Source organism: Fukomys damarensis, unplaced genomic scaffold (assembly GCF_012274545.1).
Source record: "Fukomys damarensis isolate Sample0158 unplaced genomic scaffold, DMR_v1.0_HiC HiC_scaffold_29, whole genome shotgun sequence".
Lineage (NCBI taxonomy): Eukaryota > Metazoa > Chordata > Mammalia > Rodentia > Bathyergidae > Fukomys > Fukomys damarensis.
Window position 1 is genome coordinate 519,077 of NW_022900941.1, and position 16,375 is coordinate 535,451.

General features: G+C 37.7%; 1 protein-coding gene across 2 annotated transcripts in view; it reads right to left on the reverse strand.

The window, feature by feature from the left end:
* The window catches only part of Fam168b (family with sequence similarity 168 member B), a 32,653-nt gene extending 17,928 nt beyond the window's left edge, over positions 1-14,725 (reverse strand). Inside the window, exons 1-2 of one of the 2 annotated variants that reach the window (XM_010603137.3) lie at positions 14,704-14,725; positions 8,714-8,794 (exon numbers count right to left, since the gene is read on the reverse strand). In XM_010603137.3, coding sequence (XP_010601439.1) covers positions 8,714-8,783 — 70 coding nt within the window. In that variant the 5' untranslated portion in view covers positions 8,784-8,794; positions 14,704-14,725. The remainder of the gene's footprint in view (positions 1-8,713; positions 8,795-14,703) is intronic. The other variant, XM_010603138.3, reaches the window with a different exon arrangement.
* Between the last annotated feature and the right edge of the window lie 1,650 nt (positions 14,726-16,375).

Consider the following 16,375-nt stretch of genomic DNA (forward strand, 5'->3'; position numbering starts at 1 on the left):
GTACCAGTCTGCACTCCCACCAACAATGGAGAAGGGTTCCTTTCTCCCCACAACAGCGACAACATTTGTTATTGTGTGATTTCTTGATAGCAGCCATTCTTTGTGGGGTGAGGTGAAATCTGTGTTGTTATCATCTGCATCTCTCGAATGATCAGTGATGTGGAGCATTTTTTCATATATTTACTTGGGGCTTTTATTTCTTTGAGAAATGTATGTTCATTTCAGATGCCCATTTATGAATTGGGTCTTTATATTTGGGGGGCTGGTTGTTTTTATTTCTTTATATATTTTAGATAATAGTCCTTTGTCTGAGGAGCAGCTGGTAAAAAGTTTTTCCCCACATTGTAGGTTGTCTCTTAGTTCTGTTGATGGTTTCTTTTGCAGTGCAGAAGCTTTTTAATGAGATCCCAGTTGTTGATTCTTTCTGGTAGTTCCCGTGCTACTGAAGATTTGTTCATAAAGTCTTTTCCTATGCCAATGTCTTCCAGAGTTCTGCCTAACTTATCGTCCAGCAAGTTTAGTGTTTCTGTTTTAATATTTAGATCTTTAATCCACTTGGATTTTAATTTAGTGCATGGTGACAGGTAAGGGTCTAATTTTAATCTTTTGCAGGTTGAGATCCAGTTTTTCCAACACCATTTATTAAAGAGGATATCTTTCCTCCAGTGGGACTGGCAGCTCCTTTGTCAAAGATGAGGTAGCTGAGTGCATCTGGAATTGTTTTTGTGTCTTCCAATCTGTTCCACTGATCTTCAGGTCTGCTTCTTTGCCAGTACCATGCTGTTTTTATCACAGTGGCTTTGTAGTATAGTTTCAAATTGGGAATTTGTTATACCTGCTGCCATGCGTCTGTTGCCTAGTATGGCTTTTGCTATTCTAGGTCTCTTCTGGTTCCAAATGAATTTTTGGATTCTTCTTTCTAGTTCTGTGAAGTATAGTGTTGCGATTTCAATTGGTATTGCATTGAATCCGAACAGCAGTTTTGGTAGTATGGCCATTTTCACTATGTTGATTCTTCCTACCCAGGAGCAGGGGACATCTTTCCATTTTCTTAAATCTTCCTCGATCTCTTTTTTCAGAGTGCTGTAGTTTTCAGTGTAGAGGTCTTTTGCTTCTTTTGTTAGGTTGATTCCCAGATACTTCATTTTTTTGGGTGCTATTGTGAAAGGAATTGTTTGCCAAATTTCTTTCTCAGTGAGTCTGTTATTTGTGTACAAGAAGGCTATTGATTTTTGGGTGTTGACCTTGTATCCAGCTACTCTGCCAAAAGTGTCAATTAAGTCGAGAAGTCTTTTGGTGGAGTTTTTTGGGTCTTCAATGTAGAGTACCATATCATCGGCAAGTAATGAGTTTAACTTCTTCCTTTCCTATCTTTATTGCTTTAATTTCTTTCTCTTGTCTAATTGCTATGGCTAATGTTTCCAGAACTATATCGAAGAGGAGTGGTGATAGGCATCCTTGTCTTGTTCCTGATTTTAACGTGAAGGTTTTCAGTTTTTGGCCACTTAATATGATGTTGGCTGTTGGTTTTTCACAGATAGCCTTTATTAAGTTGAGACATAGACCATCTATTCCAATTTTTTGCAGTTTTTATCATGAATGGGTGTTGAATTTCGTCAAATGCTTTTTCTGCATCTATCGAGAGGATCATGTGGTTCTTGTCCTTCACTTTGTTAATAAAGTGTATTAATTAATTGATTTATGTATGTTGAACCATCCTTGCATCCCTGGAATAAATCCGACTTGGTCAGGATGAATGATCTTCTTGATGATCCTCTGTATTCTGTTTGCTAGTATCTTATTGAGGATTTTTGCATCTATATTCATTAAGGAGATTGGCCTGTAGTGCTCTTTTTTTGTTACATCTTCCCCAGGTTTGGGAATAAAAGTGGTATTTGCTTCTAGGAATGAATTTGGAAGTAATGCTTCTCTTTCAATTTCTTTGAAAAGTCTGAAGAGTAATGGCAATAGATCTTCTCTAAATGTCTTGTAAAATTCAGCAGTGAATCCATCAGGACCTGGGCTTTTCTTTGTTGGTAAGTTTTTCATTACATTTTCAATTTCACTGATTGTGACTGGGGTGTTTAAAACGTTTTTATCTTCTTCGTTCAACTTTGGTAATTCATAAGTATCTAGAAATCTGTCCATTTCTTCTGTGTTTTCCATTTTATTAGAGTACAGGTTCTCATAGTATGCATTAATGATCCTTTGGATTTCTGTGGGATCTGTTGTGACTTCGCCTTTTTCATTCTTGACTGCATGGATCTGAGCCTTTTCTTTCCTTTTTTTGATAAGGTTTGCTAAGGGTTTATCAATTTTATTTAGTCTTTCAAAAAACCAACTCTTCGATTCATTTATTTTTTGTATCATTTTCTTAGTTTCCATTGCATTGATTTCTGCTTTAATCTTTATAATTTCCTCTCTTGTTTGACCTTTGGGTTTTTCTTGCTCTTGTTTTTCTAGAAGTCTAAGGGTCATCATTAAGTTGTTTATTTGAGCTCACTCTGTTTTCCTAATGTGGGCATTCAGTGCTATGAATTTTCCACGTAGAACTGCTTTCATTGTGTCCCATAGATTCCTGTATGTTGTATGGCGTTTTCGTTTATTTGTAAAAACTGTCTGATTTCTTCTTTGATTTCCTCTGTGATCCATTGATTGTTCAGGAGAGTGTTGTTCAGTTTCCATGTGTTTGTGAAGTTCCTACAGTTTCTTATGCTATTGATGTCCAGTTTTATTGCACTGTGACCTGATAATATATAGGGAATAACTTCAATTCTTTTGTATTTGTTCAAACTTGTTTTGTGAGCTAGTATGTGATCTATCTTGGAGAATGACCCATGTGCAGCTGAAAAGAATGTATATTCTGATTTTGTGGGGTGAAATACTCTATAGATGTCTAATAAGTCCACACATTCAAAAGCTTGGTTCAGTTCTAGTATTTCATTGTTGATTTTTTGCCTAGATGATCTGTCTATTTTCGATAGTGGAGTATTCAGATCCCTCACTACAACTGTGTTAGTGTTTATTTGGTTTTTCATGTTGCTTAATATTTGTTTTATATAGTTGGGGGCATTTATATTTGGTGCATATATGTTTATGATTGTCATTTCTTCCTCTTGAATTGTTCCCTTTACAAGGATGTAGTAGCCTTGTCTCTCTTAATCAGTTTTGGTTTGAAATTTGCTTTGTCTGCGAATAAGATTGCTACCCCTGCTTTTTCCTGTGCTCCTGTCACGTGAGAATTGTTTTCCATACTTTCACTTTCAGTCTATGGGCTTCTTTTTGCACTAGGTGTGTTATCATTGTATTATTAATTAAAACACTAACCATCACTAGCCTAAATCATATCCTATAGGTCTCTGCAACAATTCCCACAAAACTCAAATACCCTCATCTCTCCCCATAAGCTCTTCTGTAAACTCTCAGAAGTCATTTGCTTTCTAAGGATGCCTACAAAACTGCTGTTATTTGGTTGACTATTCCCATCCAAACCTTCTTAAAAAGGAGTTAAATGCCCTAAAATCAAACAGAAAACATAAACAACACATACTTAAAACAGCCTAGTGAACCACCACCACACACCTGGTCTCTGGTTTCCTTAGGAGCCTCTGCTGCTTCTGGGCTTCCTCTCTCCCCTTCACTATATCCCCTCACCCTGAACACAGATCACTTCACTATTTCTACTCCAACAGTTTCCACTGGGGCTGCAAAAAACCCCACAGGAGAAGGAGGAAGAAGAGATTAGTGGGGACGAAGACAAGGAAGCAAGACCACTACCACCACCATGCTATCCAGCTGGCAAAGAAAGCCACAAACTAGACCTTCACAATTTGTAATACAATATGTGTGATAACCAGTGAAAATCTTAGGCAGGCTACAAGACAGGACCACATGACTGAAAAAGGAAAGAAAAAGACAAACTGACAACAGAAAGACTCCACAGATGATCCAGAGACTGCAGTTCTGACAAGGTCTTTAAAATAACTGGTATTTGGGAGAAAATAAGCTAAATAAATTATGATTTAACACACAGGTTTTTATAGCAAATTTTAGCACAATTAGCAGGATTAGATCAATGGATGTACTCATAAGTGCAAATGATGAAAATCACATTTTAAAGAAGCAAAAATTATTCTGATAGAAACCAGAATGTAATTATGTCTTTAAAGTCTGAGTGAAAGTAAGTCAAGCTAAATTCAAGGCTATAGGCAAATGTGGGCTCCAAAAAAAATCACATCAGATCCCTGAAATCTGTACTAAAACCTTATCTGGAAAAAGTCTCTGTAGATAGAACTAAGGATCTTGAGATTAGATCATCCTAGATTATCCAGGTGGTCCCTATATCCATGACAAGCGTCCTTACAAAAAGCAAACAGAAGAGATGATGTGACCATGGAGTAGAAATGGGAGTGATGTGGCCAAAATGTGACAGGTTGAGGAGACCAAGGGTGCCAGATACTGCAAGAGGAAGTAATGCTCAGCACCTCCAGAGAGACTGCAACTGCCAACACCTTAATTTCAGACTTCTGAGAAAATAAATTTCTGTGAATTTAACATACCAAGTCTGTGGGTATAAGCAGCTACAGAAAACAAGTACACTCAGCAAAAATGTGCCCTCAAAATGAAAGAAAAATAAAGACATTATCACAAAGTAAATTTCACTCGAAGATCTATGGAGGAAAAAGTACTAAAGGAAGGTGGATGAAATGGGCAATGATTCCAGACAGAAAGCAATGAAGGGTATAACAAATAATGTCTTAATATTAAGGCTGACTACCCCAAATTAAAAAAAAAGTGGCCTACCCTGGCTACTCAGGAGGCTGAGGTAGAAGAAGTTCAAGCCCTATCCTGGGCAACCTAGCAAGACTTTTTCACAAGGCCAGTATGGGTGGGGGCACGGTTACAGGTCAGTGGTAGAAGTCTCTGCATTCAATTCCCAGTACCAACATCTCCAAGAAAGTCACGTCTTAAGGTATGGCATAGTAAGAGGAAAAGCAGGGTACCAAAATTTTGTGATCTTTATAACCATTAAAGGTATAGTAAAAGAATATCTAATATAAGGAAAATTAAAGAAAAATATTTCATTAATCCAAAAAAGGCAAGAAAATAAAGAGACATTAACAGTGTTAAGATAACCAGGATTCTAGATAAAAATTCAATTATATAAATAATTACAATAATTAAAAAACAATGTGTTTTGGCCAAGAGCTTCCCCTTCTATTAACATATTTCCACTGGTGGTACGTGCATGACTGTCCCATCAGGCATCTTGTACCACTGCTGGTACAAACAGATCTAATCACTTTTATTAATCTTTTTACTGATAAAATAAATCAAAAGCCTCCTGATGGGAAAGTCATGCATGTACCACACCAGTGACTCAAGCTGCCCAGCAGCGAGACATACAAATTACAAATTACAGACCTATGGTGAAGGTGTTAAATGTAAATGAATAGAAAGGTAACAGGTCCACCTACTTGCCAGAGTATAAAATAGAGTGAAAGCACTCTCTCTTCTCACAACATCCTGTCAGCTTTTGGGATGGAAGTTCCACTGGCCTCAAGACTCTGGAGGCACCTAAGTCCACATCTCTGACCATCTGATCTAAAGAACCTGCAGTGCTTACTGCACAGAGACCTTGCTGATACAATTTTATAAAAGTCAGGGAGACTCAAAAAAAAAAAAAATCAAAACCAAAAAAAAAGAGGTACATATAAAGGAAAAAATACATAAAAGCCCATTTTAAAGTTAGAGAAATTTTTTTTTAAAAGTAATTTTTAAACCGAGCATAGTGGTACACACCTATGAACCCAGCACTGGGAAAGGCAGAGGTAAGAGGATCTAAGTTCAAATTCAGCCTGAATAACTCAGTGACTTAGCAAGACCTTGTCTTAAAATAAGAGGGCTGAGGGATTTTTCATACCAAAAAAGGAAAAAAAACAAAAGTGGTTCTCTTGACCAGGGAGGTCAGCAAACAACAATAATCCACCACCATTTTCAGCTTTGTTAAGCGCACAGCACACTGAGCATTGTCAAAGGCTGCTTCTGTACTACATGCAGAACTGAGTGCTGTACTTGTACAATCCATACCCCCAAAACATTTACTCCCTGGACCTTTATGTAGTTTGCTAATCCATCCCTTTGACCAAACAGCAGCACAAAATGCAGACATTTCGGCATCCACAGCCTTGTACGTAACTGTTTATGACAAGCAATGTTTTATTATCCTACTAGGTAATGTTAATAACTGATTTCTGGCTGTTCCCTGTCCCAGATTCACTCAGGATCATCTTCAGCTATTTAATATTTTGCTTACACTAGTGTTAATAGTTGAAAAATAATAGGTCTCACCACTAATTTATCTTTCATCAATCTGGTAAACTCCGTCACTCCTTTTCTTCCTGTCTCTTAGTCCTCTATTCTCCTCAAATTTCTTTACCAGCCTCCCATGTCCCCATGTGCCAGTGAATTTTTCTGTGCTACTAGAGAATGAACCTAATGCTTTCACACTGAGCTAGCCTTTTTTATTTTGAGACAGATTCTCACTAAGTCACTAAATTGCCCGGCTGGGCTCAAATTTGTCATCCTCCTGCCTCAGCATTCCAGACTGTGCCAGTGCCATGGATACTGGATGAAGAGACTCCTAGAGGTGACTAGATCAGGGGGGTACTCTGTTTATCAGGAGATTGGTCCAGTGAGTCACCCCTGAATGTGTTGTCAGGAGGTGGGCCTAGCTGAGGTGGGGGAGGGTGGCCGGGGCACACCTCTGGAGGGCGCTCTCCCTTGAGCCCAGCTTCCCCACTGCCTACAGCTAAGCAGCTCTGATCTGCCAGACCCTTCTGCCATGATTCTGCCGATCACTAATGGAAACTATGAGCCAAATTAAATGTCCCCTTTAAGCTGCCAGTTGTCCCAGCAAAGAAAAGATGATTAATATACCCCCTCTTCCTTATATTACATTTTTCTTTAGCAGTGTTCTATCGCAAATTAACCTGAGTTTTGTCCAAATGCTTTTTTTTTTTAAACAATTTAAGATCCAGGTGGTTCTTTTTTCCTCAGGATCTTGCTCCCTCTTACATTTCTTATTTCTTCTTTTACACTTGCAATTATGGTAAACTTGTCTGTGTGATGTAGCTTCTGCCTGATAGCTTCATTCATGTAGTTTGCCATGACTGGAGGTTTTTACATGATAAACAGTACCCCGTGTTTGCAATAATTTGCCTATGAGCAGGCAGAATTTCTGTGAAAGACCATACAAGCTAGCTGATGACTATTTTTTATGTTTCTCAACTGTTGTACCCACTAGCAATTAAGTAATACAAGCGAGTACCCCAAACATCCCTGAAGGCTATAAATGCTTAGAAAACACTGCCTCCTTCTCAGAACCCATAGATACAAGATTCCTCACAGGGCTCACAAATGGACTCTTCAGTCTGCACTGGGAGGCTCATTTTCTAGAGACCAGACTGACAAACAAAAGGACCCACTCTTACTCCCTGTCTCGAAAGGTCCAACTTCAGGGACAGTGAAGCTTTAAGAGACTAAGGGCCAAACTGCAGCTCTAAATCCACTATCAAAAAGTGCCAACACTGCAATTAAAACAGAATATTAAAGAAAAAAAATTCTACATTAAAAAAAACCCAAAACTCTACATTAATTTTCTAAAGAAAAAAATTCTACATTAATATCTTTTAAAGAGAAAAACACAGCATGCATGCCAAGGTTCACCACCAATTCCTACACCTTACATTCTGTCCTAATGTGGGTTGTTAAAAATCCACAAAGATGGGCCGGGGGTTTAGCTCAGTGGTTCGGTGGCCTGCCTTGCAAGCGCAAGGACCCGAGTTCAATCCCCGGTACCAAAAAAATATATATATATACATATATACAAAGAGCAAATCCCTCCAGGACAGGCACAACACCAGCACAATAGCCAAATAAGCCACTTTCACATCTGGCCCAGATATTTCTCTTCCCTCCTTTAAGTTCAGTCATACATCTGTAAAATGTTTTATTCCATTTTTTTAAGACTTTTTGTAGCAACATGGTTTTAGGGTTATCTCTTCTACCACAATATTAAAACCTGCAATGACAGGATAACCATCAGCTGTACTAATCAAATAGCTACCCCAGGCTTTGCTTCATACTAACCCCCAAAGCTCATGTTGGCCTCAGGGACTCCACTAAGAGAAAGGAATGAGGTTCAGGCTGAAGTCCACTAAGCAGGATCTCCTATTCTGTCTTCCTATCCAGCAGGGATTTCTAGTCCAGTGTAGGTCCTGAATTTAATCAGGACAAATCCCAGGACTGGCCTGAGCAGGGAACATGACACCTCAATTGGCTTTCCTATAGGGCAGAGATAAAGAGACTCCTAGTAAGAGACTGCCCTCAAGCCCTTAATCTAAGGGACCACAGCAGAGAGGAGTGGTCTGTGACAAGCCCTGAGCCAACAATGAGGAAGAAGTAAGGCTAAGACCAAGAGGTAGAGAAATTAGATCCTGCTCCTACTGCTGAAGCTACCAGTTAAGTTTTTTGTTTTGTTTTTTTGGTTCCAGATAAAGATTTGATCAAAGCTAATCTGGTCCTGATTTTTCACTCTGACTTAGCTTCTTCCTTGTCTAAACTGCTTTGAGCTAGGATTTGGTTTTTACTGACATGGAAACAGACCAAGTATTCAAAGTGCCATAAGTAAAACAAAATTCTACTTGCTTACCTGGATAACCAATTCCTTTGGCATTTGCATAAGGAACCCCAGAAGATCCAGGGCTATAGACAGGATTCATGATTTCAAGAACTGGAAAAAAAAAAAAAAGTGATTTAGTCAAGCACCTTTGATCTGATTTTTGTCCAGTATCAGTCCTAAAAGAGTATGCAGCAAGAGTCTATCCCTAGCCTGCTATAAAACAACTTTTTTTCAGCAGAGAACAGAAAATGAACACCCAACGTCCTAATGTGTTGCCAAAACCTGCACCTTGTAATATTTTTCAACTCTCCTGTCTTTCAGAGATGAATAGGGGAAAAAGTATTCACTACATTGCTATTAAAATGGGGTGGGGGTGCTCTAAAAATACCCTAAATATTCTTATAATAATAAGTAAAGCAAGATATATTTAAAGTATGGAATATCAGGCAGTGTTTTTTTAAAAAGTGTTGAAAAAACACAAGAATAATATAATGCTAAGTGTAGAGTACAATACCTCCTTTGATTGCAAATGCATACATATATATGGACACATGGAACGCCAGCACAAACAGAAAAAAGTGGGACAAAATACATAAAAATGTGAACAATAATTATTCAATATAAGATGGGTTTAGTGTTCCTTATACTTTTCTGAATTTAAGTAACTTGTTATTTTTTTCTAAAAAAGATAAATTATCTGCAGCCAACCACTCTCAACATTCTATCATTTACTCATCCTTTTATTCCATGAAGTTCAAGAATTGCACAACTATGATCCTACCCATTTCCCAACCAAAATAAGATTCTCATTAGTATCCCCAGAAAGCTCCTCTGAATTGGGGGGAGGGATACCAAGGATCAAACTTGGAACCTTGCACTTGTGAGGCAGGAGGCAGAATCACTGAGCTAAATCTCTGACCCATAGCTCCTCTGAATTTTATTATCCAGTGTCTTCAAGTGTGAGCTTCCACTAGACCTCATCTGGTAAATCACTAACTTTGACTATAAAGATTAAGGTGATATTCCATATCTTTCAGCCTGGAGCCTGAAAACCATGGACTGAACTCACTGAAACTATGAGCCAAAATAAACTTCTCCTTTAAACTGTGGTTGTCAGGGTCTCAGTGAAGAAAGAGCAAGGTGACTAATATATCTCTACAATGAAAATTTTAGAGTTGTGAAGAAAGAAACTGAAAGACTTCCAATGCTCTTGGATTGACAGTATTAATAGTCAGAACAGCCATAATACCAAAAGTGATATATAGATTCAATGCAACCCCAATTAAAATACCAAAGACAGTCTTCACAGAACTAAAAGGAAAAAAATCCTAAAATTTATATGAAAACACAAAATAGCCACTACATTCCTAACTGAGGGCTAGGGGTATCACAATACCCAATTTCAAATAATATTACAAAGCCATAGTAATAAAAACAGTATGATACTGGCACAAAAATAGACATATTGACCAATGGAATAGACTAAAGGATACAGAAATAAGCCCACTAACTACAGTCATCCAACTTTGGACAAAGGACCCAAAATATACATTGAAGAAAAGATAACCTCTGCAATAAATGGTGCTGGGAAAACTAGATATCCTTTTGCAGAAGATTATAACTAGAACCTATTCTCACACCCTATACAAAAATCAATATGAAATGAAACTTTGAAACTTCTAAAAGAAAACAATGGAAACACTTGAAGCCATAGGTATAAGCAAAGACTTTCTTCCTGAACAGGACTCCAGTAATAGCACAGGAAATAACAGCAACAAATAAGACTACAATAAACTAAAAAGTTTCTGCACAGCAAGGGAAATAACAGGGTGAAGAGAAAGCCTACAGAACAGGAAAAAAGCTTTCCCAGCTACTCTTCTGACAGAGGATTAATATCTAGATTATAGAAAGGACTCAAAAACTTAACACTAAAAATCAAATAGCCAATCAATAGGCAACCAAATTTAATAGACAGTTCTCCAAAGAAGACAGGCAATCAAATTAAAAAGACACTTCTAAAGGAAGCACAAATATCCTGTAAAACTAAGAAAAAATTTCAACATCTTTAGCAATTATGAAAATGCAGATCAAAACTACAGTGATATTCTATCTCACCCCAGTCAGAATGGCTGTCATCAAGAAATACAAAAAACAATGCTGGAGAGGATACAGCAGAAAAAGGAACCTTCCTCTAAACTGCTGGTGATAAGTCAAGTTCCTCAAAAAAAAAAAAAAAAAAAAAAAAAGGGCCTAGTACTATTTGATTTGATCCAGCTTTATCGTTCCTTGGTACAAAGTGAAAGCAGTTAAAGACAGTATACTATTAGGATATGACCATACACAAATGTTTTTACAGTACACTTAGCCAAGATGCAGAAGCAACCTACATGCCCATCAGCAGAAGGATGGAGGAAATGTGATACAGATATAGATATATAGTTTGACAGATAGACTCCAGTATTATTCAGCCACAAGGAAGAACAGTCTGCCATTTCCAAGAAAACAGATGAATCTAGAAACCATTATGTTGAGCAAAATAAGCCAGACTCAGAAAGACAAATATCACACATTCTCTCTAATATGTGAAATCTCAAAAAGATGGTAAGTAGAGGAAGGACTATTATTAGACAAGAATAATAAAAGGGAGGAAGAGAAATGTAAAGGAAGGTAGCAGGTAGATGGACATGAACAAAATACACATTAAACCCTCCTCAAAATGTGAAATTAGCTGGGAGGAAAGGGTCAAGGGTGAGGGTGAAAAAGATGAAGGTATGCTATGTGTACATATAAATCTGCCAAAATGAAACGCATTAATCTGTATTAGCTATGAAATAAATGAGTGGGTAAAAAAACTCATGAGAAAAAGACCTTCAAAAAGTGATAAGAATGATGCAAATAGTGTGTTCAAGTGAGTAGTAGTTTAAAGGAGACAGCTTTATGTGTCTTAATAAATTTTGTTTTAAAAAAATTAAGCTGATCTTTAAAATAAAAGCTGCATAGGGGCAAAAGGGATTACGGGAACTCTGTACTTCCTGTTCAATTTTGCTATGAATCTAGGACTGACCTAAAAAAAAAAAAACTATTTTTAAAAATTTTAAATATCCATAAAATGTTCATCCATTTACTTGGTTAGTGTCTGCCTTCTCCACATCCCCAGTGAGAATGCAGCCCTATGCAAGCAGATCACAAGCCATTGGTCACGTTGTCTGAGATATCTCCAGAATAAATACCACCGCCTGGTGTAAAACAGGCAACTACCTGCTCACCTTCCAAAACACACATGCATCTTAAAGACATTCAAGGTTAGCAAACTGCATTATAAAAACAAAATTTTTAAAAACCTCAAATTTTCAGCTTACCTGACTCAGAATATTCATAACCAAGCAGTCTAAAATACATAATATACTACCTCACATCCTTAGTCTCTGCAATAAATTTCATCTAGAGAGCATGAGGCCAGAAGATCTCACATTCCAGTCCAGCCTGGACAACTTGGAAAGACAATGTCCCCTGGTGTTTTTTATTTTATAAAAAATAAAAAGGACTGGTAATGTAGCTCACTGAGAAAGCTCTGGGTTCAATCCCCAATACAGTAAACAAACAAACAAACCGGCAAAATTAGTGTTTAGAACACTGATTGAAGGGCTGGGGATTTAGTTCAGTGCCTGCCTTGCAAGTGCAAGATTCTCAATCTCCCGTAACAAAAACAAAAACAAACAAAAAAACTCATTAAAGAACTGTCCAATTTTTTTCGTTTTCTAAACAAAAGCGAAATTTGCCATGTTATCCACACTACAGTTAAGTGGTAAATCTCAATCAAACCTTCCAGTGATGAGGTTCTATTCTACCTGTGCTATACCATGTGGTAGCCACTTGGCAAAAATGAGTATCAAAGTCTCAGATAGGTGGCCAGATTCTTCAGGTACCTCATTTCAGTTGCCTGTGGCCAGGACTACTGTATAGTAGTGGACAGTACAGGCATACAGCTGAGAATGAACAAGGATCAGAAAGTGTAGCAAGTAAGCAGGAAGATCAATTTTGTGTTTCCCCACAGTTAGGAGCCCACACATTGCCTAATGCAGATTTCTGCTCCTCTAGACTGGAACCCATTCTTGAGACCCACAGCATCAGAACTGTGGAGACCCTCAAGGAAGTCATTATTTTCATGGTTCAATCATTATCTCCCAAGAAGTAGATACTTCCCAAACTTAGTTCTCTGTTCTGTACTAGAATCTAATTTTATATTCTTCATTGAATTCAAGAAAAGCAAAGCACAGTGCACACAAAGAGAGAAAGGTTAGGGGGGAGGGTGCCACAGTCCTTCTTCTGAATTTACAAGCGAGAAATTTCTGCAACAAAATTTTTTGCAAAGATGGAAATATGTCTGGGCTATTCAAATATGGTAAATGAATTTTTATTTTAAACAGTCTCATATAGATTAATACCTGTTGCTGTGGACAGCACAGGCCTGTAAGGAGTAACACAAAAAGACATGAATAATGGTGATACTGGGCACTAGTGTGAAGAGCCACAGGAGAATAATGAGGGTTTAATTCAGAGCCAAAATTCAACGGAAGAGTGAGGGAACTGTCAAGAAAAACTTGAATGGGGGAGCATTTCCAATAATTTCCTGACTAGCTATAGAAATGAGAAAACTCAAAATGCATAGGAATACTGGACAACTGAACTTATTTGGAACTTAGGCTACGTGTAGGAATACACAACAAATGATGATGGAAACATGAATTAGGTAACAACCAGGGGAGACTGTGGGCTGAGCAGGAGCTGTTAGATGAGCAACAAAGCTCATTAAACAAATACCGTACAATCCATCTCAATTCCACTCCTAGATATATACTCCCAGGAAAAATAAAATGTGTGATTATACCCAACACTGTGTATGAATGCTTAATTTGCCACTACTTGTGACAGGCGGGAAAACTTCAAACAATCCCAATGAAACACTGAACGCCAGAAGACTCCTTTCATTCAACCTGACTTGTACTCTAGATTGCTAATTAGTACAATGCATTCTAATTTTGCAACTAAACAGTATTATAAGCACACTTGAATTCTAAATACCCTAAATTCCAAACTATCTATATTTCCTGAAAGCAATTTTATTTCTCCAGAGGCTAGTAATATATAGTCCCTAAAGCGATTAAAAATTTTTAATGAATTTAAAACTACAGGACTGATGTGAAAAAAATGTTGCAGTTTCCTCTCCAATGTGATAAAAAGCCTTGTTTTTGTTTTTGTTTTTTAAAGAAAACCAGTAGAGTAGCAGACACATTTGTTTGTGAGCAAATACTGTACTAAGCTCCTTAAGTTACTGTTCAAACGAGGATTTCCCTAAGATTGAGCTCGAGTGCAGGGACATACCTGTTCAGCACCATTTCACTGAACCTCACATGCTGCGTGGCACACAGGAAGCTCATAAATACCTTGTAGTTGAAGAGTTATCCCACAAAACATGGTTTTTCATAACAAGAAGTATTAACAAGACATATACTTGAAATCTAATTATCAAAACACGTTTATTGATTAGAAAATTTGAAACCTGAGCCACTGATCAATTTTAACATCGAGTCAAACTATTTAAATTATGTGCATCCTTATATGACAAGTGAGTTACTCTGTATCACTCAAGATGCACTAATGGAGCCATACCTGTAACTCTCAATTTACAAGTAAAGACAAAAAGTTAGAGGAATTGCTGAATGATACTACAAAGCAAACAAACGAAAAAGAAAGAGCATTCTAGAGTATAAATGATCTGCTTTCCTCAACAGGTCAATGGTCTCAAAAAAAGGTGGGTGAAGGGAAGAAATACTAAATTAGAACAGATCTGGACCCAAAGGCAGTAAGTGGATGTTTTCTGGATTCTGATTTACATGGAAAAAATTGTAAAAACAAATTGAATATGGTCTGGGTATCAGATGACACTAAACAATTAAGTCTGTCATGTAATAATAGTACTGTGGTTATAGATAAATGTATAGTTTTTAAGAGATACATACTAGGGCTGGGATTTAGCTCAGTGGTGCTGCCTGCCAACTGCCACACAAGCACAAGGTCCCGATTTGGATCCCACCTACCAAAAAAAAAAAAAAGAGAGAGATACATATAAACTACATAAAATAAATATCATGTAGTTCTACAAAAAAATGAAAAAAAAGGTAAATATAACAAAATGCTAGTGATCTTTACATCAATATGTCGGGAATATGGGTATACACTGAATTGGTATATTTTCTAACTTGCGTAACAAAAAAGTAAAGGAAAAATCCACCATCAACAAACTGCCTAGGATTCTAGGGTTACTGGTCACCACCAGCAACCACCAATTTCTTACTCTGATTTGGTATAGATCAAAAATCCCAATCCCAAAACTAGATACAGAGAGTACCACTTTTCAAAAGTTTCCTGTTTGAAAAGATTCAACTGTTGGATTCAATTGTTGATTTCTAGGGATGGTTTGATACCTGCATCAAAATAAATCTCATCTTTACCTTTTAAAAGGTAATGGCAGGGACAGAGATTTAGCTCAGTGGCACCCCATCTGCCTTGCAAGCAAAAGGTCCTGAGTTGGATCTCCAAACCCAAAAAAAAGACAAGTTGGGAAGACAAATATTTCCCTTTAAACTACAGAATCAACAGAAATTTAAAACAAACAAACAAAAACTTAAAAACCCACTTCAGATTTTTCTTTTCGGATTCTAATCTATCTCTGTGATATTATGCTATCCATAGCATTTTCCAAGGTTTGGAATTCGAGTAATTTTGGCACTACTAGTCTACCTCACCTTTAAATGAAAAGGGGTGAAAGTGAAAGGCAGTCAAAGAGGCTTCCTTCTTCCTCGGCTCCAGGCACTTGACTTAATCCTCCTACTACTCCAAAGGCTGGAAAAAGAATGGAAATCTGACTGCTAGGGCATTTCTCCTGACTGCTGCAGTGAAAACAGAATCCAGAAGCTGGCAGTCTCCAAAACTAAAAAGCCTGCAGTACCTTCTCAAAAACTTAACTTGCATTTAGTAACACAACTCATAATTTTAACTCATAAGGCGTCCTTGCATGCCAAGATACTCCAAACTGCTGCATAAAATGACACGCACACACTTTACCAAAGTAATCCTGCTTCACAAAGACATAAGAGAAACTGTCTTTCACAATTACAACAGCAGCTTCGACGTCAAGAAAACTAGTCAGATTGCGTCTTGTCAAAAGAAAGACAATTTATTCCCTTTTAAAGTGTGTTTCTACAACTTCCACAACTAAACTGTGTATCACAGCATAATATTTGATAAAGTAATCTCAAATTACACAAGGATAACTGGAGAGTGTAAGGAACTATAAAGCCCTTTTTACAAACCCAAACACTCCAAAATACACGTGCAACTTTAACAATTAAACATTAACTTTTACAACTCATCAAGTGCACGTTCGCACATTCTGTAAAAGAGGAACGCCCCGTTCGCCGACACATTGTAAAGATGCACTTTCTTTTTTGCAAAACGTGCGCGTAACGTTCTTTCTGAAGAACATCTCACAAGCCTAATTAGACCGTGGAGGCAGACGGAACGGACTCTGTGGACGAGAGCGAGTGGCCGCTGCAGGTTCGAAACCAAGGCGCCCGCGAGGATCCGAGCGCAGCGGCAGAAGCGACCCGGCTGCGTCCGTCCCCGGCTCCG